This window comes from Engystomops pustulosus, chromosome 3 (assembly GCF_040894005.1).
Source record: "Engystomops pustulosus chromosome 3, aEngPut4.maternal, whole genome shotgun sequence".
In the NCBI taxonomy this organism is placed as follows: Eukaryota; Metazoa; Chordata; class Amphibia; order Anura; family Leptodactylidae; genus Engystomops; species Engystomops pustulosus.
Genome location: NC_092413.1, coordinates 42,900,614 through 42,925,845, shown reverse-complemented (window position 1 = coordinate 42,925,845; position 25,232 = coordinate 42,900,614). Strand labels below are relative to the sequence as shown.

Below are 25,232 nucleotides of genomic sequence, written 5' to 3'. Positions count from 1 at the left end.
ACTTGTTGCAGCAGCAGCCTTATATTGTTTGATTTCAGTAGGATTCGGATGGTCACGGGTCCTAAAAATGGAGGGGCAGAAGTCCTTTTGGTGGTTCTGTTAAACTAGGTCTTCCTGCAGCTGAAATCTATTTTAAGCCAGAACTTTTTGTTTTAAATATTTTTTTAACTACTAGATTGATTGATTTATTTTTCCTCTTCAGTGGGTGATAGGGGGCTGCCGCCTTCTTTCCACAGACACAAGTCATCTCCTTTACAGCAGCCTCATGCCAATAAGCAGCAATAGACTGTAGTAAATTTAAGGTCCACATCCATTTTCCCATTCAGTACTTCAGTTGTGGCAAGAGGAGAAGTGGCCAAAATCTGTGTAGCCCCCGCCTACAGGCTCCGATTTAAGGAAATTTGTATTTATAAGATATTAATATTTACATAAATGTCACCATAAGGTAAATCTGTTCAACAACTATCAATTTTTCATTAAAGTTTAAAGTATAGACAAATTCTGTGTGACGACTGGGGGTCCGCACTGATCACTACTACAGGGATCTCAAGCTCCCATGTACTGAGTAGGTCACTGTGGTTGACCTTATGTCCTGCTGCCTCATTCTGTGTAAAAAAAAAAAAAACCTGTATTTAATGGTCTCCGTCTGCATGTTTTAAAGGTTTGTGGTCCAGGTTGGATGCTGATGAGCAATCCTCTGGATATATTAGTATGGGACATGTGTGGGTCCAAAAGTCAGACCCAGCACCGATCAGCAACCCCAGAAGCCTCCCCCCACTAGGGATGACAGAGTCTGAGTATAGGTCAGCAGTATCAAAATTAACCTTTGTCCATGAATCCCCCCAGTCTAAATGTCTTTCCTCATTACATGGAGGTAGTTGTCACATGAATTGTTGCAGGTTTTAACAAATAGAAATGTATTTTTACATATTTTTATTTTTGATGCCATCAGATTGTATATGCACACAAGCAATAAACCTACAGCATATAATGTGTACTTATTGTAGACACAGTCTTGGCTTTCTTTGTTTCCTGAGAATTTTTCAGTTTCCACAGGGTGCGGCGGTGTGGACTGCCAGGACGCCCTGGGGGTCAAAAAGACCTGCCACCAGAATTTTACCCCCCCTAACCAACAAAACCTGCTTATAAAAAGTGTAAAAAGCCCTCCCCATATTACCCAAAGTTAGCTGCCAATGAGGCACTGCACCTTAAAGGAGACCTACCATCTCGGATCTACCTATTAGAAGATAGATCTGGTGGCAGGTTCAACTAATGGATGACATGGGAGTCTTTTAGGGCTAGTCCTTGAGTGGCCTGTAACTTTATAAATCTTTTATCACCGAATATGCAAATATCTGAAAGAGGCTCCTGGGGCGTGGAGTAGCCTTAGCTCCCAGCCAGGCTATTATGCACCAGTAGTCTCTGTAGTTCATTTACAGATATGTGAAGCTGGTGACGGGTTCCCTTTCAGTGCAGGGCAGGGATCTGTATTATACTAATTGCAGGGAGCACAGTAAAGGTAAAGAAATAAATCTTATTTCAAATTAATCTAAAATTGTTTCTAGGAACCAGAGATATTCACATTTAAAGTGAGAATTTCAGGGGCAATTTTTATATATGGCACTTTAACAGTTAATATCTCCAGTTTCCTTAACCCTAGATACAAATACACAGTGCTGGTGTAGCACTTTATGCCAGTTCTGACCCGAATGGGCCCAAGCTAAAGTGCACAAGACACAATTTTCGTGCACCAGCCCACTGCCCTGTCAGCTGCGCCCATTTGGTGTGGAGGTGGTGAAATATGCCCAATTCCTGACCCATCTCCGGGCTTGTATGCCATGAATTCTCCAACACAAGCCCTGATAAATTCTGCAGTTGAGGGACATACTTAACCATTGATTGCAATGCAAAACGTTAAACTATCCCCCTTCCACTCATGCAAATGCCACAGCAGAAACCAGCCACGTGTCCAGTTATAAGTGTGGACAATAGGCTGAGAGGGCCAAAAATATGGAATGTAATTGGAAGGGGAAAAAAAAAGTGCTCAATAATCAAGCGAAAGCCAAACATGTGGAATTACAGGGTCACATTTTAATTCCTGAATGTTACAGTTCAGCATTAATCTCACCACGTGTATACAAATGGTGTAAAACAAGTACAGTGGTATTTAATACAAAATAAACTTCTGTATTTTTTTTTTTATGGAAAAAAAAAAAGAACTATACTTCATATCTACACAGACGGCCCATCTTTCCAAACAAATAGCTAAAATTAGAATTAAAACTACAAAATAAAAAAACTCCAAAACTGGGAAAACTACTTCAACTATTACTCAGGAGAGAATGGATCTAGAAACCGGTCACGTGGAGAGGACTGTGGCGTCTCCGAACTGGAAATTCAAGTGAGAGGAGGGGGACCGGGGGGGGGGGGGGGGGGGGAACACTTTTCTTCTGCATGATCTCAGATCATATATGGGCAAGTCTAAAATATTTACAATTCGGGGAGGGGGGGGGGGGATGTTAAAAACTATCAAATTAAATTGTATTCTGCAAGTCGACCTTCGCGGTGTAACCCCTGCAATTCATTCCCATCCATGGAATGTGCTCCGAAGTGCTGTGTATATAAAATACGGTCAGCTCTCGCTTTACACCTTTGCCGAAATCAAGAAAAAGGTCTGATGGTCGACGTTAACTCACTGCTTGCTGTGTTAACCCCTTTGGTATATTGGTTTCTTGTACAGCCATGATGGATTCACTCAACAACAAAAGAAAAACTGGATTTTTTTTTTTTTATAGACTAGGAACAGTGTGGAATCCGAACACTAAAGAAGATTTTTGAAAAAAAATAAAAACCGGGTAAAACACATGGTCTTCTATCATTAGACACGGAAAATAGTAGTAACACTGCAAGAGATTGAGGCACTGGTTAGGAGGTGAAGGGGCAGTTTCCAGACTCGTTTCGGAAGCTACTGATCCTTGGCGTCAGGATTTCTGGAAGTGCAGGACGGGCGACTTATTACATCCGTCCTTTCTGGCTTCAGATTTTTAATAAAATACACACTGAAAAGATTCTTTTTTTTTTTCTTTAAAACTTAACATGCACTACAATGTGTCTCCCCCATTCCCCCCCCCCCCCCGATCCGACTACCGAAGATGGGAATCAAATTTACAAAGAATGGTCCCAAAAAAAGTTTAGATCAGAATTCATTCCCTTCGATTTCTTCTTTTATAAAAGAGGCGATTAATAAAACACTATGGCCAGCACCATTAAAATGAAGATTACCGCTGTGCAACTGAAAGCCCTCAGCTGGTCGTTTTATTATTTCGGCTAAGTTGACTGACATCTTTGGGGGTGGGGCAACCCTGCAACGTTAAAGTGTGTGTCTTCCCAAGTGATCCATTCTGTCCCCCTTCCCCCAAAAACACAAGATAAAGCTGAAGCAATCGTCTTGTCATTGCGGATCCGTCATTCTGAAACCCTCCAAGGATTGGTAAAACGCTTGAAGGGCTCCCGGGAAATCTTGGCATTTACCCCCTTCTAGCGGAGTTTGGCTACTTCCAGATTATTCAAGGGAGAAAGCTTCCCGACTCACTCTAAGCTCAGACATCAGTTGCTTCGATAACCCAAAAACTAATAACGGTCAATTTAGGATCCCAGTCTAGGTCTTTTCCTTGGAGATGTGTCTTCCTCCTCCTCCTCTTCCTCATCATCGGGGTAATCCACCAGTCCGATCAGACTTCCCTGCTGCAGAAGCACAAGAGCAGCGGTAAATCAGCAAATAAGGGATATGGTTTATGTAAGAAAATCAGCAAGCAGAGATCTAGAACACCATGAGGAATTGATACAGAATAACAATTGCTTTAGGGTTGCCATGTACACATCATCATGCACTTATGGTAATGGCTACTATGACTTGCCAATTTGGAGTAAGTTTTCAAAGGTCACAAAAACCCCCAAACTCCCAAACCACACAAAAATGTCTGTAAAAAAAGATCTGTAGCAGAACTGAGGGGAACCTAGAGGCGCCTTACACTACTTTCATAGCTTGTAAGTAAACATTGGGTGGAATCCCAACATATCCTCACGCCAGGAGCTAGAATGTCCATAAACGGGATACATTGTCCTGTTACACCACCTCAGCTCTGAATGCAACTATTCAGGGTGTTTCCCCAGTGATACAACCCTCAATGGAGGCAGGGGATCAATGTAATACATTCTGGAACCAAGTGTATGAGCCCACAGAAATGCAATTGTTCTGTGCACCATTTGTTGAATTAAAGAGTAGCACATGGGGGGGGGGGGGGGGGGCGGGGTCTAGACTGACAAGACTCCCCCATAGCCAGCGGCTTCCATCTTGGCTCACCTTAGTAGATGTTACGGTGCTTGATAAACTTGTGTTCTTTGAGGATGACCCGTTGGATCCTGCTGGTGGGGTCTGAGCTGCCACGGATTTGCTGTTTGCACTATTTGCACCATTGGCTGAGCTGGCAGAGTGAGAAAAAGTGAACTTGAATCCTCCCACTGAAGTTCTCTTTGGAAGATTCTCCTTGTCTTCACTTTCTTTAGCTTAAAAGAAATAAAGTAAAAAGAATACTGTAATTTTTGGCCACCGAATACAATGAGTAGATCTATTGTCAGAAGATCCCCCGATACCTTTCTTAGTTTCCATAAATTTCTCATAACTGTCAGGAAAGTCATCCTCTGCCTTCGTCTTCTCAATCGGAGGTACCACGGCTTCACCCTCCTCCTCCTCGTCTTCATTGAACCATAGCTCTTCATCTTCCTCCAGGGCTCGGGCATCTCTTCGGAAGCGGTTGCTGCGCAGTATAGACGGTACGCTGCGGAGGAGCACACCAGACACGATTAATGGGATATTCTTACAATTACATGGAAAACCGTTCAGGAATAGTAAAGTGAACCATATACCGTATATACTCGAGCATAAGTGAAGGTACCCAATTCTAGCACAGAAAAACCTATTGACTTGAATATAAGCCGAGGGTGGGAAACGCATTTGGTTACAGCCTACACCCATTATATAGCCAGCCCCTGCCCCCTATGCGCAGCCTACAAAAAACCCTGTGTAATCACCTTTCCGACGCCCCCTGCAGGTCGGTCTCCAGGTCCACGCGCGTTCCCGACACACATACCACGACGCCAGCCTCTTGCTGACATCATAGTGTATGCCAATGTCGGCAGGCGGCATGGTGTGTGCGACCCAGCAGGGACCAGAAGCCGGAAAAAGGAGAGTACAGAGGGTTTTTTCCCCATAGACTCTAGTATAAGCCGAGTTTTTCAGCACAAAAAATATGTGCTTACTCTGTTTATACTAGAGTACATACGGTAAATGCAATTCACTAATTTGGCAAAGAAACAACATTTATTCTCTTTTTCAATATGTATCCAAGTCCTGCAGCCGTCCCAACATGATGGGCAAGAGAAGCTCAGCCGGTAGCTGGACTGACAAGTGGTTAATTTGCTCTGCTAGGAATGGAGGCCATTACCATATAAGGGGTTATACAAAGTTTATTTCTTATGGCTTATATCCATCTGAACGACAGTTTTCCAACTCCTGGGACCCCCATTGATTACAAGAACAGGGGTCCCAGTCTCATCAATGGAATGCTTCCTGCTGCTAAATTTATTCTCTGGGAACTGCAGAGCACAGTGATCAGCCTTCCATGTCTATGAGAGTGCTGGAGATAACTGAGCGCTGTTAGTGCAACCACCATATGCTAGCATATAACATACGCCCACCATAGGAGTGCACGGTGAGCACACACACTGTATGCACAGCCCCCTATGGTGACGGGCACTGGGCATAGCTCATGTTTATATGCAAGGGCTCTAGCACAAGCTTTTTCTCCCTCCAGTATTGGGGCCTGTGCACATTGTCACACATTGCCACATCCCATACTATACTATACAAAAACACACTGGACTTCATACAGTGGGGCCTCACCTGTTTAATTTCTGACTCTGTCTGTCCTTCTCTTGCTCATACTTGGTCTTCAGCCCCTTGAAGGTTTGCACATACTCAATAGACTCCAGAGACTTATAGAAGTTGTCCACTATGTGCCCAGTCAGAGACTTAATGTCTTCCTGCAATATAAAATGATACGGCTTAAACCCAACTCTACACATTATATTGAGTGGCCCCTACACAAGACCTGTACAATAAAGGGACATCACACTTATAGAACAGAATTTTTTTTTTTTTGATCTTCTCAAAAAAGGACAATGCATGACCTTACTAAAAATCTATTCCACTAGGACAGTGAATAAGTTTTGATTCCAGGATTGTAGCTGGACTTTGAAGAAGATTGAGTAGTGTCCTCAAACTGCTGTTACCAAAGTCCTGTTTAGTAATCAACAAGAAGCCTTTCACTCCAAGCACAGGAGAAGGACTGTGGAGCAAACCATTGCAGAGAAGTCAGCACTGCAGTGTGAGGACACTCACCCCAGTGCATAAGGCTACAACTCTGGAAGACACCCCTAAAGGTAGGTAGGGTATATTATTTATCTCCACCCCCTCCCCAAAATAATAATAATAATAATAAATAATAATAATAATAATAATCTTTACTCATAGCACCATCACATTCCGAAGCGCTTTACAAAGCAAGCAGAGATCTAGAAAATTGATACAGAAAGTAGATTGAAAAATGTATAACTCTCCATGACACAAACAATATTAATTATTTTCTGAAAGTGGGCAACCCCTTTAAGTACGGGCACCTACAAATGCTCTAACCCCCTCCCATATACATAGAAGAACCTGCATGTGCTCTCCACAAGCAGAAGAAAACAAGTCTATGCCAGACACCTACAGCAGAGGTTTGTCTCCCAGTCCTACCCCCTACTCAAGGAGTTTGCCAACTGGAGATGCCCACATTGCCAGAAATGCCAGTCCCTCTGTGTATGGGCACCACAGGTACTTACCACTCTGATGAATTCAAACAGCTCTATTATTGCTGAGTTCAGCAGGTTGTATCTGGTTCCATTATCCAGAAGCGCATTAATAACCGGCTCAAAGAGGTTTCCCCTTATAATATACCGGTTGTAAAATTCGTCTTTCAAACCAATTATTCGCCTCATGAAACGTAAAGCACCTAAAAATAAAATGTACTACATCAATACAGAGCATGACAATTACATACACAGTAACCGAAGCAGCATGGAAGGTCCCCCAACACTACGGGCAAGTTCACACAGGACTTTTAGGAGCAGATTTTTCCACTCAAAGATGCAGTGAACAACACAATACTCATAGATCCAGGCACTGTGATTGTAGCAATCCTCTTATATTTGTTATCCATGGCTTCCTTCTAAAATCAACTTCAACAAAAATCATGCTAACGATCCTGGGGGCTGCTATCAGAGCCCCTCAGTGCTGTCTTTTCACTGGTTGTTACAATGAGCAGAACATGGGACCAGGGAAGCTCATTGTAACAGCCTGGGAAGTAACAGAACCAAGGGGCTCTGGAAACAAACACCAGAGCCCCAAGCCTCATTAGAATTATATTCAGAGTTTATTTTAGGAGGAAGGAGGCCATGGATAACAAATATAAGATAACCAAAGTCACGGTGCATGGACCTATGAGTAAGTGTCCCTGGTTTATCCTGATGGTTGATTTCAGATTTTTATGCTTTGCAATACAGAGTGAAATCTTTAGGAAAGTGCTGGCTATTAGATGCCATAAACACGGCAGGACTTGGCATGTTTCTTGCCGCTGCAGATAATTAATTGTGGAAAAGCTGAAGCATACATGTCCGACATATCGGAGTCACAGTACATTGTATTCCAGACTGACTAATTAGATGAAGGTTCAAAAGTGATCTCTACAGAACAGGAAATTTTAGCCCATTATGGGACTTAGCAGACAGAGTAAACAAACAAAAGAACACCTTTTTGTGACCCCATTAAACCATTACTCCTATAGTAGAGTATCTCCATCATGTTTAGTGACCCCATCTATAGCAGAGAGAAGGACTTACAAAGTGCCAGGAAAGTATGTTTGGAGTTCATCAGTATCAAGACCCTCCGCAGCAAGTCCTTGTTCATGATGTAGTTCTTGATGTGGTACGTGTGATGTTCTACACAGAAGGTCAGCAGCTCCAGTATTAATGCAAGAAGTTGAGCCGTCTGATAGTTATCTAAAATATAGGAAAAAGTTCTTGATGTCGGCCGTCACAAGATCTACAACACACGGGAAACTGCCTTCAAGCATAACCCCGAAAAATCCTAATTCATTTCTTATAACTTAACCACCTGTGGCTCCCCCTAGGGGCATCTGCAGTGTAGCACAACACATTTACAGATAAAAGTGAAGGCACAGCCTATACCACTGGTGGCGGGACTATGGCACGGGTGGCGGGCCTATGGCACAGGTGGCACCCATTCTGTCACCCCAGCTGGAGTCAGAGGAAGTCCAGGACACGCCGAGCTCAGCGCTACATTAATGCGACATCCTTGGCTGCTTGGGACTACAGGAGGAGCGAGGAGGTGCAGACAGGGCTGGGTTAGAAACAGAGCTCCTACTCTGTCTAAGGGACCCTGGAGGGAAGCCAAATTACTGGTATCCTCAAGACGCCACAGACTATTGAAATCTTAGAGCAGGGAGTTACTTCTTAAATTGTTGCCACTTTAATAGAAATAATTGGGTTTTGGTTGAAGTTTGTGCAATTTGTCTCCCCCATCACTGCCCTATAAAGTATCCAGGGCTAAAGTAACATCCAAATCTCCATGTAGCTTTCTACAAGTGGCCCATGTTGTTAGAATTTTCTTCCATCTCCAAGTATTATACCAACAAAATTGATTTCATAGAAATTTGTTCCAAAGTGGGTGTTGATAGGTGGAGCATTGCAGTAAAACAGAAAGCTGTGGTGGGCATCGGAATAGATGTAAAAGCACTTCTAACATTCATACAGACCACCCTCAATAATGTACAAATATTGTGCGACAGAAGCTCCAGCGATTTCCATTCTCCATATCTATAACAGGCACTTACCTGGACAGATCGTGCTGCCCGTCGTGGATCCAATACTAGAATCTACGGAAAAGAGAAAGTGTATTTTTTAATTTTATTAAAATCCAGATCACAATCTTACAAGAGGCTGCATACACGCCAAGCAGAAGGCGCCGACACACAAAAAGTATCCAACAGTGAGCTAGAGCCTATGCATGGTCTATGGACAAGGCTGCACAATGTAAGAGTTACAATACCTTTGCTTTTTTTTTTTGCCAAAAAAAAAAAAATAGCCTGCTGCAATAGCCGTATGCACATCCACACTTTGTTTGCCACAAAAAAAAAGTTGATTCCTCATGCACAGTGTAACAGCCTGTGCAGCTACAGCAGGAAGGGGTAATGCCCCAGTAGCCCTTCAGTCTCATTAGCATAAATATAGAAGTTGATTTATAGAAGGAAGGAGGCGCTGCATACCAAAGAAGATTACTAAAATGGCAGTGCCTGCCAATGGACAATTTTTTTAAGGAGTCAAAGAGGGTCCAAACATGAGCTAGGGCATTATACATTCATGTGAATGGGCACATATAGCGTACACTGTGCAACTCTTCTTGGCCCATGTACTTGGATTCCTTTTATAGTCCATTCAGATGACAAAAAAGATTTTTGGTCAAGAACAAATAGATAATGAAAATGGAAAACGTAAAAGCAATTTTGCTGAGCAATTCCGCAATGGATATGGCACAATCTATGAGAAAATATTGTAACAACGATTGAAATGTGCAGAACAGCCTTTAGAAAGAGTTTAATGCCACAACTTAAAGCTATAACTGTTCATAGGGAAAGTGATTATCCTCCAACATCACACACTGAGGAGGACAAGGGTCAGACTGAGGGGCCAGGTAGTGCCGGTCACTGGCTACCGGCCGCTGAATACAACAGATGGAGTTCTATACCTTTATGCTTGTTATTCTATATATCTATACATTATAGGAGGTCATATACGTCACGCTGCGGCTTTCATACCTTTTTCCGGTTTATCTTCTGAGGTGTTTGCCAGGAGAGGTGCAGTGAGGACTTGCATACAATGGTTATAGAAGAAATTCAGGAACTCGCTTTTTTCAGTTTTCTATCCCAAAAAAAAGACAAATACGTAGATTAAAATATTTTTTTTATATACTACATATGAATGGAAATTAAGCAAATTAAAAAAATCTACTAAGACAGTGCCGCAGGGACTGCAGACTCCTAGGAAACTGCTCATTGCAAGTCTTTATCAATGTGTAAAGCAGATTAAAGAACAGGAGTAAAGAGAAAGAAAAATAAAAAGTGATGCTTTTACCCATGTGCAGGTTCTTACATTAGCTGTCGCTAACATGTTCTCTGGGTCTATGAGGGTCCGCAGGAGTCCCATCAGTTGTACCGCTCCTCCAAGCTCAGGGTCCGTGTCGCAGATCATTTGCTCAATCACAACATTTATCAACAGAATGTCCTGCGGGGGGGAGAGGAGCAAACGGCTTATCAGGCTGAATGCAGATATCTAGGTCTACCCTGCCCTCCTGTAACCTGGAGAGGATCCACATTACTATTATATTCTATTATAGACTACTTTCACACAAGTACAGGACAAAAAAATTGGCCGTTCTAGTCATTTTAATCATACGACGTTTTCAAAGATCTCACGGGTTATAACACTTATATGTAAATACCACTCAGGGATCTGGAATTTTATCAAAGTCCTCTGACCCATCAATGCAGATGTGAACAGAGCCTGATTTGTCACTCAAGCCTTTTGTAGAGCTCAAATAAAGCTCAGTAGTAAGACAAGTGCAGCCTTGTTTCTGTCAGGCCCAGGACTATACAATATAGAGGTCAGAACTTCGGTTTTGACAATATTAATCATGATAAACAAGGGACACTTAGTCATAGACCAGGTACCGGTACTGTGATAATCTTATATTTGTGATGGCCTCCTTCCTTCTTAAATAAACTTTTATAATTATACAAATGAGTCGGAGGGATACCCACCCACCCTGTTATCTGGCTTTACAGGCTGTTATACTGTCTCACCCACCACTCTGCAGGAAGTGCTCACTGCAGAAATGCTGAGAGAGCAGGAGGGCAAGACCGTGTAACAGCCTATAAAGCTAGATCAGTCATATACCTTCTAAAAGTTGTTTCTAGAAGGAAGGAGGCCATGGATACAACATATAAGAAGATGACCACATTCATGGTGCCTGGATCTATGAGCAAGTGTGCCTGGGTTATGTAATGGTAGCTTTTCTTCAAATTTTTAGGCATATAACATCTAATCCTTTGCATATCCTTTGTCCTTTTTTCATTCCATCTTGATTTTTTTTTTTTGACCACCACTTGGGGGAAAAAACATTATAAGATGGTTATGCATACAATGCAAAAAGATGCAGCAGGCTAAATGTCTTGGCTCAGTGCATCCGGTTTTGTCCTATGTAAAATTTCCTTTCAGCCATGTTGATTCAGTAAAGATTTGGGGCTGCATTAGCAATGACAGGAGTGCCAGTCTACATGAGGATCGCTGGCAGGTGTCAGGGACTTGACTACAAATGACAATCTACAGCCATAAAATGTAGATAACAGCTAGAAAGAGGTTTAAAGGGGTCAGGACAGATGGGGAAATGAGGCGTAACTAGGAGCCTACTGAAACGGCCAGGCACAGGCATAATGCACAGATGGCGGTCATCTCCAGTGTGAGCAGCGCTATACACTGGTCAGTATGGGAGACACGACCCAGGTCAACAATATGGAGGATTTTAGGGATTAGGATTCGGTTCTTTAGAGAACGTACCAGACACCATTTTCCACATGTGGGACCTGTGGTGATCATGAAGTAAATGGCTGCGTGCCCTACTATAGTCCAATATAATAGTCCATATCCAAGCATAGTGCAAGACTGTCCACCTTAAAGGGCTGTCAGTGCGATGAACATTTTGGTAAAACACTGCAGTATATGGGCAGCCTGTGCGTGGCGTACTTACATCATCACTCTGCTGAGCTTCCTGCATCACAAATTCCCGGACCATAGACGGACTAAATTCTACTAGATATGAAAATATATCGGTAGCAGCTGCTCGAACTTGCAAGTCGTCCATACCCTGCAATGAACACAACAAATACTTGTCACCTATGCACATAATAGGAGCTAAGTGTCCCGGTTCCTGCCTCTGTGGCATCTACAGGATACGATTACTAAGTGGGTAGGAGGACAAGTATATCAATGCTTACAGTGTGCGTGTTGGGAATTGTATGCAGAGAGTGTGTGTGTGTGTGTGTGTGTGTGTGTGTGTGTGTGTGTGTGTGTGTGTGTGTGTGTGTGTGTGTGTGTGTGTGTGTGTGTGTGTGTGTGTGTGTGGAAATCCTCTTGAACATCCTTTTGTCTACGGTCTAGTTCACACACAGAATAGTTAATGTGAGGCATCATGTATATTGTATTATGTGTATGTATATGGGAGACAGATATTAATGTTCTTGGAAGGACAGACAATAAGGCCTAATACACACGATTGTAACCTGGCGGTAAGCACAGAGCATCTCACCATATCATGAATCCTCACCCTGGCCGCTGGCTTTCTATGGATAGAGGAGAAGTGAGGAGCACTCGCCCCTCTCCCTCCCCCCACCAGGCCATGTGCTATGCCCAGGTTACGGCCCAGTAAGCCCAAGTTGTACAGTAAACCTACAAAGAGGATTACGCACCATCACAATTTCCAGGGCAGGAAGAATTCCTAGGTTTGCCAAAGTTTTGAAAAAAGCGTCTCTATTTTGCGGCTGTAATGTCTGCGAAAACGCACAGAATTCCTTAAAAAAATTTACCTGTAGAAAAAAAAAAAAAAAAAAAGGTTTTAAAGTATTTCATTTACTGTACAGTTGCATGCAGTCTACTGTCCCCTATTGTCAATCATTTCAGGATAGTGAGACTGACCCAAAAGGTCCGGGTATACAAGTATCCGCCAATCACTACCTACTCCAGCAACCTAGAGTGAGGTAGGACCCCCACCGATCACAAGATTAATGGGCCAAGTACACTAACTGGATCAGCAGGATAAGACCTGGTTGGTAGGAGAGTGACAGTGATGGCGTCCGCCAGCCCTCCACTTATTTGGTGGAAATTAATATTTTTTACACCTTCATTCAGCAGGTTCTATTCCCACTTTTGTTATTAAAACAGAAAAAATACTTCCTTTTTTCTGCTATTACAATGGAAGTTTATAAATGGGAAACGGCAGAGAGACCTGCCGTCCACATTCTGTCCACAGCCTACACCTGCGTCCATTTTAGGAGAGGGTAAAGGAAACGGAGCCCAATACACCAGGCAGCACAATGGTTTATCCCAGTACCGGATCAGTATTTCATCTTTTTATAGTTCAATTTTTTCTTTTTTGCAAAAAAGTAAAACACGCCTCTTACCAACTCCCGTCTTTTATCATCATCTGTCGATTCATCCGTCAACTGCGCAAAAACTTCTGACAAAAATTTTTCATCCTCCTGTAGTGAACAATGTCAAAAATATACAACTTATAAGACAAGACATCAAATTCAGAAAGCAGAAAGGAAAAAATAAATTATTTCTCTCCGCTGTTTACAAATGCAGAATTTCCATTGTCTAATCATTACCTTTAGGGGCGACTCGCCCGGGAACCAGCACTAGAAGAGGTACCAGCAGGGGGGGGGGGTAACAGTGCAGTTGAGAGGTGCATAAGTGCTGGGGGAAGACTACAGCAAGATTCCATCATCCATGACTGTCTAGGAAGCCATACAGTGCAAGGACTGCCACCTCTGCACATTTTAGTGTAACATGGGAAAGCAGCTCATTGGTGTCACACAAAGCGCCCCCCCCCAATTTACAGGATAAGGAAATAAGGAAGAACTTGCTGACTGGACAAGAATGAGGTCTGTTGCACATGTTGTCTGTTGTCGTATCTGCTACTCTATTCATCTCTATGTCACCAACAGATACCCGAGCGCTGTACTCTGCCACCTCAGTCAGTGGCATAAACCTTTAATGTAGTGGCGGTGCACATGCCAAAAACCTGCTGCTCTATTCATTTGGGGAACAAATGGACCAGTTAAAAGAATGGGGAAACACAGCACACGTTGTTTCCTAGCAATAAGTTTATGACACTTTCTATCAAGCAGAGGATGCAGGTGTATGAGGGAGTTTCGAGAGATGTCAGAACATCATGCAGGTGACGGCCATCTAATGTATACTCCAGGTTTATTAATAGCAGCCTCTGTATACAGGAGAGAAGCAGTGACGGGGGCCGCTGCACCGGACTGAAGGCACCGATGAATGCTAGTATTGCCGTTTTATTTGTTGGAGTCAACTGCATAAACTTTAATGAAAGCGACAACCCCTTTAAGAGTTTGACAAAGAGGACCTGCTTATACAGGAGGGAGCGGCTTGTGTGTGCACAATGAGTGGGGGAGGTAGCAGGAAGGAGTGCGCCACGGCTTCCTTTTACCTGTGCATTGTATTCATTATCTGATGGGTCGTCTGACCAGTAATTGCAACACACGGGTTACATAATCCATCTCGCCGTAGGCTCCCGGTTGTTCTCACCTTAGAAAACCTGTCTTATATTTGTACACAACACATCCCGTCCTTGACGATTCCAAACATATCATGACTTCATGGCACAGTAATGCGGAGGTATGTAAACAGGACCCGGCCGTGTACGAGGATCAGCTGATCTACCGCACAACATTCACTACATACAGACAACACCAATGCACAGAAGATGAGGATCATGTGAAGTCAGCCTTAAAGGGGTTGAAAAACAAGGCTCCTTTCTCGCCACAGCTGCTCCAGGCCACATCATGGCTTGTGCTGGATTGCTACTCAGCCGTACAGAAATGAATGGAGCTTAGGTGCAATAACAGGCACTACCCATAACCGGTTGTGGTGCAGTTTTTGATAGAAAGCAGCCATGTTTTTGAAACCCTGGACAACTCAAGGGAAACCAGAAAAACATTGCCAATAGCGTTGTCTCACAATGACAACTTCTGTCCATTTACCCATGGAGGTCAAATAGGGTGACCCACTGCACAGGACACCCTTTTGAGTCACCTCATACAAGTGGAGGAATCAAACCATCTGCTTATTACATGAATGGTCATGTAGTGGTACTTACCCTTACAAATATAAGAGGCCACTAGAAGGACCTTGCGTTGTATAGCATTATGGAGTCATAAATTCACAGAATAACACGATAGGGGAGGCAACAAGCCAACCATGAGGATTGGATTAGCAGAAATCCAGAGAATGGGGGTCCCAGTAAAACTAATGGGTGGAGCAGCAGGTGGCACAAATAATCCTGCTGCTCCACTAAATTGCAAAGAAATCTTGGAAATTATTGAAAACAGTGCTCGGCTATCTCTGGGGAATGCCAGAGATAACAGAGCACTGTGCTCTGCAATTTTCCATACTTTGATACTATGGAAAGGCAAGATTCAATCAAATGGCAGGGGGTCCGGTCTTTTAGAACCTCACCGATTGTTCTTGTTATCACCCATCCTCTGGGTAACTTGGTACAACCCCTTAAAAGCAGCTACAAACCACCAATTCCTTATTTGGATCCCTATAATTACTTCATCTGGTTAATTTATATAAGGAAGCTAACAGCGATAAAGATATTACACGGGACTAACAGACTCAATACTGGTCAACCCATAAAATCTCAGCTTATCAATTGACCAGTTGTGAAGGGTGCGCATTGCTCGGCTGGTATCTACCTGCCATCTAGTGGTGTACATAACTGTAATAACCCATTCCAAACCCATCAAATATTGGAGGCTTAGCTCATCAGTCACTATTGTGGAGCATATATAGAGCGCTAATGATGATACACAGCTTTGATCTAGTCGGTGAGTGGGGAACCTGGGAAGACTCAGAATGGCAGCGACAAAACAATGAATGCAGGATCACCCATTACTGAATCAGATGATGACCCAAAGAGGAACCACAAATCACTGGAGAATTTAGTCACAATAACAATAAAAGCAGCCTTCTGTACTTACTTGCAGCATGCTGACTATCTCCACCTTGTTGAAGAAAATGAAAGATGTGAGGGTAGAGAGAAAGTTGTCTTCAAAGACTGACGGCGTAGGCAAGATGACATCTTGGATGTATTGTACCCTGTACGTTTGGTGAATCTTTTGTCTAAGTTCGGAGTCTGTTATGGGGATCACTTCCTTGAACTTTGCAGTTTTGGTCAAGAATTCCCGGTGTCTCTTTGGCTGGGCCAAGGCTGGGTCATACTCTAAGCACCCCACAACATCCATAATGCACTCATCCGAAAACATCACCTCAAACAGAGTCGCTTTATTGAGAAATAAAATCCCCCGGATAATCTCGTATAAATGATGCAAACCTTCGGCGTTCTCCAAATTCTCGCAGGTTTGGAAGAGCTGCAGCAGTTTCTTTATATAGCCCTCGTTCTCCAGGGCCAGCGATAGCTTCTCTCTACGGATAGGCGATGACAGGACTGAGGTAACAAGGTCAGCAATCTCTTCAAGTTTACTGAGCTCACAAGAAGGAAGATCAATCAAGTTGCTTGTGTCAGGCATCTCCTCAAAGCGTTCCTCTTCAGATTCATCGATGGGATCTTGGGTGACTTCCACGGAGGGGTCTTTTCCTTGAACCTAGAAATGAATATAGACAAAGTAATGACACAAAACCTGTGTATAGAAAACTGTAAATTTATTAAATTAATGTAAAACGATTGCCAAAATTATGCATGTTATTAGTCTTTGGGTGGAAATATCAGAACATACAGGGTAAGACTGTATGGTCACCTCCACACATTCCCAAGCCCGGGTCCAAGAAGTGGTGCACAGATTTTGGCCACATGTGAAACTCGGAGCTTATGTTCTCACCACATGCACACTTTAAAGGGGTTGGCCACTTTAAGCGTGGGGGAGGGGTGTCAGAATATTAGGGATTTTACCAATATACATCAATTAATAGTTCTTCACTACTTTCTTGATATGTAAAGTGAAGCCTCCTGTCTCAACTCATGAGCCGGACATTCCTATCCATAACAAGGCTCATTAAAGGGTCATGTGATCTGTAACTGAACATGAACAATCGCCAGATAGAGATCACATGACCCTCCATCTGCCGCCATGTTATGGACAGGAATGTCTAGCTGGTGAGGTAAAAGACAGGAGGCTTCACTATACTTATCAAGAAAGCGGAGCAGAACTTTTAAGTTGTATATTGCTAAATTACCTAATATCCTGCCCTCCACACATTACAAAAAAGGGGGCCAACCCCTTTAACACACCTAGAACTATCCTCCAGATCCTATCCTGCAGCAGATCTGTGAAGCAGCACCTTGACGTGTTCAAGACCAGGCTTGTTCTGTGGCCATGGGTTCTGTACCTGTAAGTAACATTTCACTTAAAAGGGAGATCCGATAGTCTTCAAGCCCCGACAGCCCAGCTATCGATTACCTGGGGTCCCAGAAGTAGGACCCTCAGCCATCAGACAATGATCTACTTAAAAGGGTTTTAGTAAAGCTGACAAAACATGTCTATTAAAAGTTTACCGTGTGTCTAAAACTGCCTTGGTATACAAAACAAACTAAGAAAAGGAAGGAGTCTTACTGCACGGACTTGGAGAAAAACAACATTGACATGCAAATTCAATATGTGCGCATTCTGATCACTTGAAGACAAGGGGGACAAAAGGTGCCAGACATCAAACTAAAAGTGGATTATACACTTACACGTCAATGGGAGACGTTATGGACAGGTGCTGTGCAATAGTTTATGACAAATTTTACAGTAAAGGGGTTTTCTGTAAAAGATGGCACAGAACCTAAACATGCAGATAGATTATATCTACAGGGTTTGTCTTCATCTATTTGAGCACATGCACTTCACAAGCTCCCGCTCCGTGAGCCAGAACTGAGAGGAGCTCAAGTTATATGGAGCCATGATGGCCTTGTATTACATTGCAATGGCCAGCATGTAAAGCAAGGCAGTATAACACATCCACACTTTGCAAGATGCACCTAACGTGGTTGGATTATTGCAGTCAGGGTGCAACTACCAAACTTTTGCTATAAGGTTGACAGCAGATGACCCTGCAAAACCGACGGTGCAGAGGACGTGACTACATGCATCACATATACATATAATTCCCTTCTTCCACTGTTCGGTGGGGTAGGAGGGTCTCCTTGTATCATTCATCACTATAATGCACCAAGTCCCGTCCTCTGCGCTGTGATTTGTCCGTGAAATTCAGTCCCCGACTCACTGACCAACCTCAGACATGTGCCGCCAGCTTAAGACTTAAATTTTGGTTGCCTGGTTCTGGATACAGCCCAAAGTAACATGAATTGTGGCGATCCATTCCTAAAAGACTGATCGGACTGAGATAGGACCAGAGCCGCATTACCTGACAAATCTTTTCCCATATTTCATCACAGCCGGCCTTTTCTTGAAAGCTGAGAGCCAGGTCATAGTTTTCTGCTTCGGACCAAACGATCAGCGTATCCTAAGCAGAGACAAGCACACGACTTAGCCACAACCTCAATGGTGAGTTTACGCACATGCAGATTGGGCAAGGTAGGAAGGTTTTGTGCTAATGAGATCCCCCAATACATACCTGCTGCTTCTGATACGCAGTATTCGGATTTATCTTAGACTCTAATAGCAATGAACCTGAGAAGACAGAAAACATGAATTAGAAGTGTGTGGGGCACGGTTGTTGGTGGTTTTGCTCCATTACAATAGCCCAGTATCTGTGTGTTACAGGGAGGGGGTCATCTGTGCAGCACATCCATTCCCATGACAAGCCGCATCCTCCACTGCTCTAAGTGCATGTATGGTAGTCACATAGCAGGTCTAGGTCACACCATGTATGTCTGGGGCAGGATCCTGCAGTATTTCCATGTGGGAGCAAATGACTAACTCAGCAGATCAGTCGCAGAGATTCTTTTTATTTTTACTACTGAACGCCTGTTTTATTGTACAATTATATAACTAATCTGACATTATCAAGTGCAAATCCTTCGATATATGTAATCTTGTGTCTACAGCCCAATACATCACCTATACATCACCATGATCCTGCATAGAAAACGTCTCCACTTCTTGTCCAACTCCCAAATGTAATTTTAGCAAGAAGTAAAAAGGGACAGATGGAATGGACCGTGTCAGCAATACATCGCTACGTGAGGGTTACTAGGAGCCGGTAACCATGGAGACACATAAGAGCATAGGTGCTGTCAACACACATGAAATTCTTTAATTTATAATGAGACGGTATGGCCAATGCTGCCCTTCTGTTCGTTATGACATGTAAAGCAGGGAAAGCTCCCGACAAACCGTACCACTGTGGCGCCATTGTGGTGATTGAGTCCGCTGGGACCCTCATCACAAATACCAGTCAAGGCGGATACAAACATCACTGCGCATGGGTCCGATGACCACAGATTCATTATACTCAGGTTTCCGAAAGACCGAAGAGACTGGGTGACTCTCCAGACACAGGGAAGGCCAAAAAGTCTGGCACCCTAAACCTGTGCTGCATAAAGACCAGTTGTTAGCTCAATACTGACTGGTTTCCTTCAACAAACGAGCCCAAGACTAGAAAGGAGCAGACCCGACATTCATACTGCTGGCCAAATAGCCAATCCGGCAAATTGATGCCCCGATGAGCAAGCCATGGCTAGTCGGCACAGCTGTTTGAACGCCCATCCGGCAATATGTCCAGGTCGCACCCTAACGTCGGATGGATGGCAGAGCAGTCCATGTAATACAGGAGTCATATAAACCTGCAATACTACATCATACGGGGGAGGAATGAGCGGGCGATGTTATTAACCCATCCTCCCTGCTGGGGGGTCTACAATACCGTGTCGCACGTCCACAGATTTATAGCATTGAAGGGTTTCTCACACTACCAAGAAATCAGAGATATCTGCCCACAACAGAAGTAGCAGGATAGACTATTGAACTGCGGGCAATGATTACCATTTATTGGCTAGTAAAAGATAACACGCACTAGTGAACCCTGTGCACGTACTCCGAGAGACCAGAGAAATCGCCACAAAACACTTCATAAAACAAGTTCCTGCAGAGCAGCCGCTATGAGACAACACTGCCCCTGTATAGCGCCCCCTCCACACAACAGGCCAGCACGGAAACGACTCTCCTACACCCGACTTCCTGTCTCTACTGAATCAGATACAAAATTCCCTTCAGCTTTGCTTGCCCAAAAAGGGGTGTAACACTAAAAGCAGAGGGCATTTGTCATACACATAGGATTATTATGCTGAGCGCAGTTCTCCTATACAGGACATATAGGAGCCCCAGTCATCCCCAGGGGTGACAACCCTCCTCATGAAACGGAGAGATCTCTGCAGTCAGAGAAAAGCATGAAACCGCTAACTGCAATGTACATTTGTCTGCTCCCTGTGTTGGCCCTATGGACATCTTATTTCCACAGGGATGTCCGTATCCAGACGAGTGGCGGGAAGTGTGGACACAGGGTGGTTGGCGTATTCCCAACAGCACATCACATCCAGGCTGGTTTTCACCAAGAATTTATCACTTTACTTTCAAGGAATGAAATCTGACAAGGTAGCGCTAGGACTAGCGAAGTATTGTGTGCATGGGGCTGGGATGCCCGGAGCTAATGCCGCCTGATCAGACATCTCTTCTTGATGGAGTAGACAGAATATCATTCACCTCAACAATTGTGGCAGAAGTCCCATACAAAGCCCTTCCCATAAAGTCCATATGCCCCAATACAATCTAAAAGAAGGGGTTATGTTAGGACACCAGTTTTAATAATCAGGACAAGAAAGTTGGGTGTAGATCATTATACAAAATCCACAAGCAAAACTATACGTGGGACCACGGAAATTTCTAGCTTTTCTTGATTTATGCCAACGCTACACCAAAAAGTAAATAGATTGTCGAAATCTGCATCTACAGAAGTGGATACTAAGACACGTCGGTAGGTGGAAAATATCCTCGGCTCCCGGGCGGCTCAGTTTGGCCTCTGATCTGGAGGTACAGGACTACCCGTGCGCTAACTTCTGAGTTTTGTTCCCATTTGAAGACATCATTGCGCTGTGTTACAGCTACAGAGGCAGTGAAGACTGGTAATACTTGACTAACAAGACGGGAAGAGGTTATTTTACAAAGGATCCTTTTATGTAATCCAAACGCTTCACCACTATGGAGACGAAAACAGAAAGATCCTGAGAAGCCCTATACATGCAAGTCTGAACACAAGAAGTATATACACCGCTAACAGCCATGAAACCCCACTGTCACACGCACAGCTACACAAGGACTAGAGGACTAAGGCCCGACCCAAGGGAAAAGTACGTAAACGCCATGTAGAGGCTTCTAAAACTGCGACATACTGAAAAACATGGAGCAGGGCAATGTATAAGTACAGAAGAACACATGCATTTATCATCACAGAAGTCAAAGAAGGGGGGGGGGATGCTGCACACAGATACCAAAAAAAATGGCATCTATTAAATATCCCCAATATTGTAGATACATCAACCTACCACCATTATGGCCCCTTACACATTAGCAAGGGTGGCGTGTCCAAATTGCCGTGTATGCTGGCTGGAATGTCCGACCCAAACGCCGTTGACCGGAACTGAAAAGTTCTGATTGTCAGCGTTTGGGCCGGATGTTCCAGCCAGCACGAGTTGGATGCATTACTCCGGCTGGTGTGGAAGGGACCCAACTCCTTCAAGATGCTGCAGGTAGAAGCCCCCCTTTAGACTGGCAATGAATGTGCTGCGGGAAGGACAAGGGCTGCAAACAAACCCAGCGACTGATATTGGCGACACAGCAGTTTTCCGTCATACTGATGGGAAATGGAGAACTGCATGCATCACTATGCTTCCCATCACAGCCAAATGAATATGTAATGTAGATACGAGCAGATCCTCCAGTGACCCTTGATGCGTCCATGTGGTCATCCACAGGCCAGCCTGTCTGTGATGTCTGCTGTCACATCTGATAGAGGGGGGAGAAGCTCTGTCACATACAGGTGCGTATGGATTGGGAACAATTGTTCTAACAAGCCAGTCTGCGTTTCTGACTCTTATTGACCCAAGTACAACTGAGGTACACACAGCGAGTCGGGGAGGAAGGGGTGTTCTGGGTCGGGCAGCTGGGAGAGAAACAGTGCTGCTTTCTACAACCACACGCAATGACTGACAAGCTTTTACAAGTTAACTTCTTTGATTCTTTAACCACTCTGTGTTTTTGATAGTTTTTAAGGTGAACCCTACAAATCGGTGGGTTAGTGTGCCAAATCGCTATTAGGCATTTTTAAGCAATCACAATAAAAAAAAAAATCAAGTCATCCCTTCGGCGGGTGCGTGATGTAGTAAGTGAATCTGGCATAGTACAACCAGCTTCTCAGTGCAAGCTACAGCACATGCGCAATGAAGCAGGGCACTTGCCGCGAGAGGAGGTGCCGGATCTACCGCATCGGGCTCACACTAAGGCGAGTATAAAGGTTATTAAAGCACAAAGACTTAAAGGTCGATTTTGGACCCTAAACCCCAGGTACATAAGAGCCATATTTGGTTAAAACGAGACAGGGAGTGACGATCTTTGTGCCACCATCTTTTTGAAGCTACCGGCAGTGACGGATGGGAAAACAAGACTTAACGGCTATGGAGAGGGCTCAGCCCGTGAGCACTCTCATGCACCGGGACCGACGGGCGTTTGGGAAAGGGTTAATCTCCAGTTTCATTTTTTCAGAATGCTGTAAAGTGGCGTCATAGTTACACATAAAGAGAACCTGTCAGGGTGATATGGGACACTAAACCACACACAGGTTCTTATGGGCCAGTTGTTAAGGGTCCCAAATCATCCTGTGAGCATAAAATAGTCTCGCCCTGACATTTGAAGCATGTAACATGCACTATCCTCCGTATATGGTTCACTTGCCGCATCGTGAGGAGGAGGAACTGGATGTTTGTCCAATGTGCCTCATCAGACTCTAGGTGAGTAAAAAAAGTTTTATTTTCTTTACATTTTTGCCCGCCCAGCGCCTTCTTACAGGTCACACTGGGACCCTTAACCAGAGGTCCATAAGGACCTGTAATTGGTTTAGGGTCTGAAATTGATCTTGGGTCCTCTTTGAAGGGGTTTTCCCCTCTATGGACCACATATGATAGATGTGGGTCCTACCTCTGCTGAAGTGATCTGAATCCCTTCCCACAGCTGGGCTGAACGTGGATTGTGATGTATACGTGCACCCAGCATATAGTCATGGCTAGAGATAAAAGGACCTGATCTTTAGTTCCAGCAGACATGTTATCAGGCAGCTTTATGCCCCCAGCAACTAGGCACGGCTGTGATTGGCCAAATGTACACGTGCAGTTGCAGAACCTAAGGTTCAGGTCCGCTCATCTCTAGCAGTGACCATTTTAGTGGCTCCAACAGAGTTGAATAGAGAGTGGCGGCATGTTTGCAGAACCCTCCACCCCGCCCAGCTGTCAGCGACCCCTGTTCCAGATAGATGATGGATGCAGGTCCCACCTGTGCGAGACAGATCTATTGAAAGCATATACCTCGAATATCAGTCTACATGGGAAAACCCATCAACTACCCTATAGGTATTAGCACAGTCACATGACGGAGATTGGCCAAATGTTTTGCCCTGCAGATGGTCACGTGACATAACCTCATGCGTCTGCGCACAGAACATTACACAGAAAATAATGTCATGTGGAGTGAAAGCTCGTGTTATTTGCTTCCGCCACATTGGGATCAGAGAGGACATGAGGTTTCCCATTGCATGTGGCGTCCATTACTGGGAAGCCATGTGTCTTCTACAGGCTGAATATACAATCCAGGCAATAACATGAGGCCTATGGGCGCAGGGCAAACGTACACTACGGACGGGGAAAGATGCTGAGGTGCTCCAGGGGTACCCTCTGCACAATTTTGGCTTTCATGCCCTTTTTTCGGAGGCATTTGCAAGTTTTTAGGTGCCATTGTGAGAAAACACAGACACCCAACTACTAACCATGAGGAGAAAAAAAAAACCCCGAAGTATTCTCTGAAAAAAAGGCCAAGAAGGCAAAATTCTACAAGGGTGAGTAAACTTTTGAGCATGATCGTATGTGAATTTGGCCACATTTTCTATACCGCTATCTACATGGAAGCGCAAACAGTAAAAAAACACCCGGTTTTGAGCAGTTTTTCTCTGCATCTAACCAATAGGTGTCACTGTATAATCACAGATTGGCACGGTTACCGTGTGTGAATATGCCCTTATACTAATGCCCATACTGCGCCAATTACATCCGTATGAGGCTGTAGCGGCGTCATAATACGCTACACATGGAATTAAACTCTAACCGGTGACCCCCCCTCCCTCCCCACAATGGCTACATATTAACTACAGGGTTACAAAGATTTAGGCAGCGGCCTACTACTACTACTGGTCATGCTAAGAGTTGTAGTCCCCTCTCACCGTCAGCCTCGGCCCGGACCAGCAGGGACATCCCCTTGAGCCGGTCCACATAGGTGGAGGACACATGGCCGGTGCCCCGGTCGTCCCACTGGCGCTCCTCGTTCAGGGTGTAGACCTTGACCCTCCGCCTGGTGTCGGACATGATGGCGCCGCTCGGTGAGGCTCTCGTCACGCACTGCCCCCGCCGCGGCTCATCCTTTGCCGGTTTCCTCAGGGAGTGAACTCGGAGCCGCTGGCCGCCGCCTCCGTAGGAAGAGTCCCGGGCCGCCGGTGTCTTCTCCCCGCTCCGATGCTCGTTACCGTCTTCCTTCCGCCAGCGGCGATCCCCCGCCTCCTCTTGCTGCTCCTCGGTTTTACTGGTAGATCACACAGCCGCCATCTTGTAACCCGATTCTCTCCTTTCTCTTCCTCCAACGATAAATGAAACAGGTTGTCCTGGCGTGTTCGGCAGGGGCTACGGGGCCTTTCCAGGGACAAAAACCTCACAAAACCCTTCCGCGAAACAAAGCTGGCCAGCAGAGGGCGCGTGTCAAATAGTGGCTACCGTGTCCTTCTAGGGTCAGAAAGCTATACCAACACTTCCGGGAAATGGAGGCGGTGGGCAGAGAGCAGAGTATTACTGCGGAGATATTTTATGTGGGCGACACAAATTTCCATTATAGATACTGCTAGAACCAGCTTCAAGGTTAGGAGGCGCTGCCTATGAGAGAATGGCCAGAAACAAAGATGGCGCCCGGCGCTTCACGGCTCTG

At 44.5% G+C, this 25,232-nt stretch overlaps 1 protein-coding gene across 2 annotated transcripts; it reads right to left on the bottom strand.

The window, feature by feature from the left end:
* Nucleotides 1-159: 159 nt before the first annotated feature.
* PPP4R3B (protein phosphatase 4 regulatory subunit 3B) lies at nucleotides 160-25,232 on the bottom strand. 2 transcript variants are annotated; one of them, XM_072140601.1, is made up of 16 exons: nucleotides 24,481-25,232; nucleotides 18,616-18,671; nucleotides 18,406-18,504; nucleotides 16,020-16,643; nucleotides 13,410-13,487; nucleotides 12,699-12,815; nucleotides 11,981-12,097; nucleotides 10,309-10,458; nucleotides 9,993-10,095; nucleotides 9,012-9,053; nucleotides 7,999-8,157; nucleotides 6,943-7,112; nucleotides 5,963-6,102; nucleotides 4,654-4,838; nucleotides 4,364-4,566; nucleotides 160-3,744 (listed from the first exon to the last, which is right to left on the bottom strand). In XM_072140601.1, exons 1-16 carry the CDS (start codon nucleotides 24,620-24,622, stop codon nucleotides 3,646-3,648), a joined length of 2,484 nt encoding a protein of 827 aa, XP_071996702.1. In that variant the 5' UTR covers nucleotides 24,623-25,232; the 3' UTR covers nucleotides 160-3,645. The 2 variants fall into 2 exon arrangements, with proteins under 2 accessions (XP_071996702.1, XP_071996703.1); XM_072140602.1 differs by having other exon boundaries at nucleotides 10,327-10,458; nucleotides 24,481-25,228.

Excerpts from the sequence above, each read along its gene's own strand:
- PPP4R3B (XM_072140601.1), bottom strand. The coding sequence starts at position 24,622 with ATGTCCGACACCAGGCGGAGGGTCAAGGTCTACACCCTGAACGAGGAG. Across the intron at positions 12,816-13,409 it reads ATGATAAAAGACGGGAGTTG|GTAAATTTTTTTAAGGAATT; the intron begins GTAAGAGGCGTG and ends TTTTTTCTACAG. Across the intron at positions 10,096-10,308 it reads ATGTAAGAACCTGCACATGG|AAAACTGAAAAAAGCGAGTT; the intron begins GTAAAAGCATCA and ends TTTTTGGGATAG.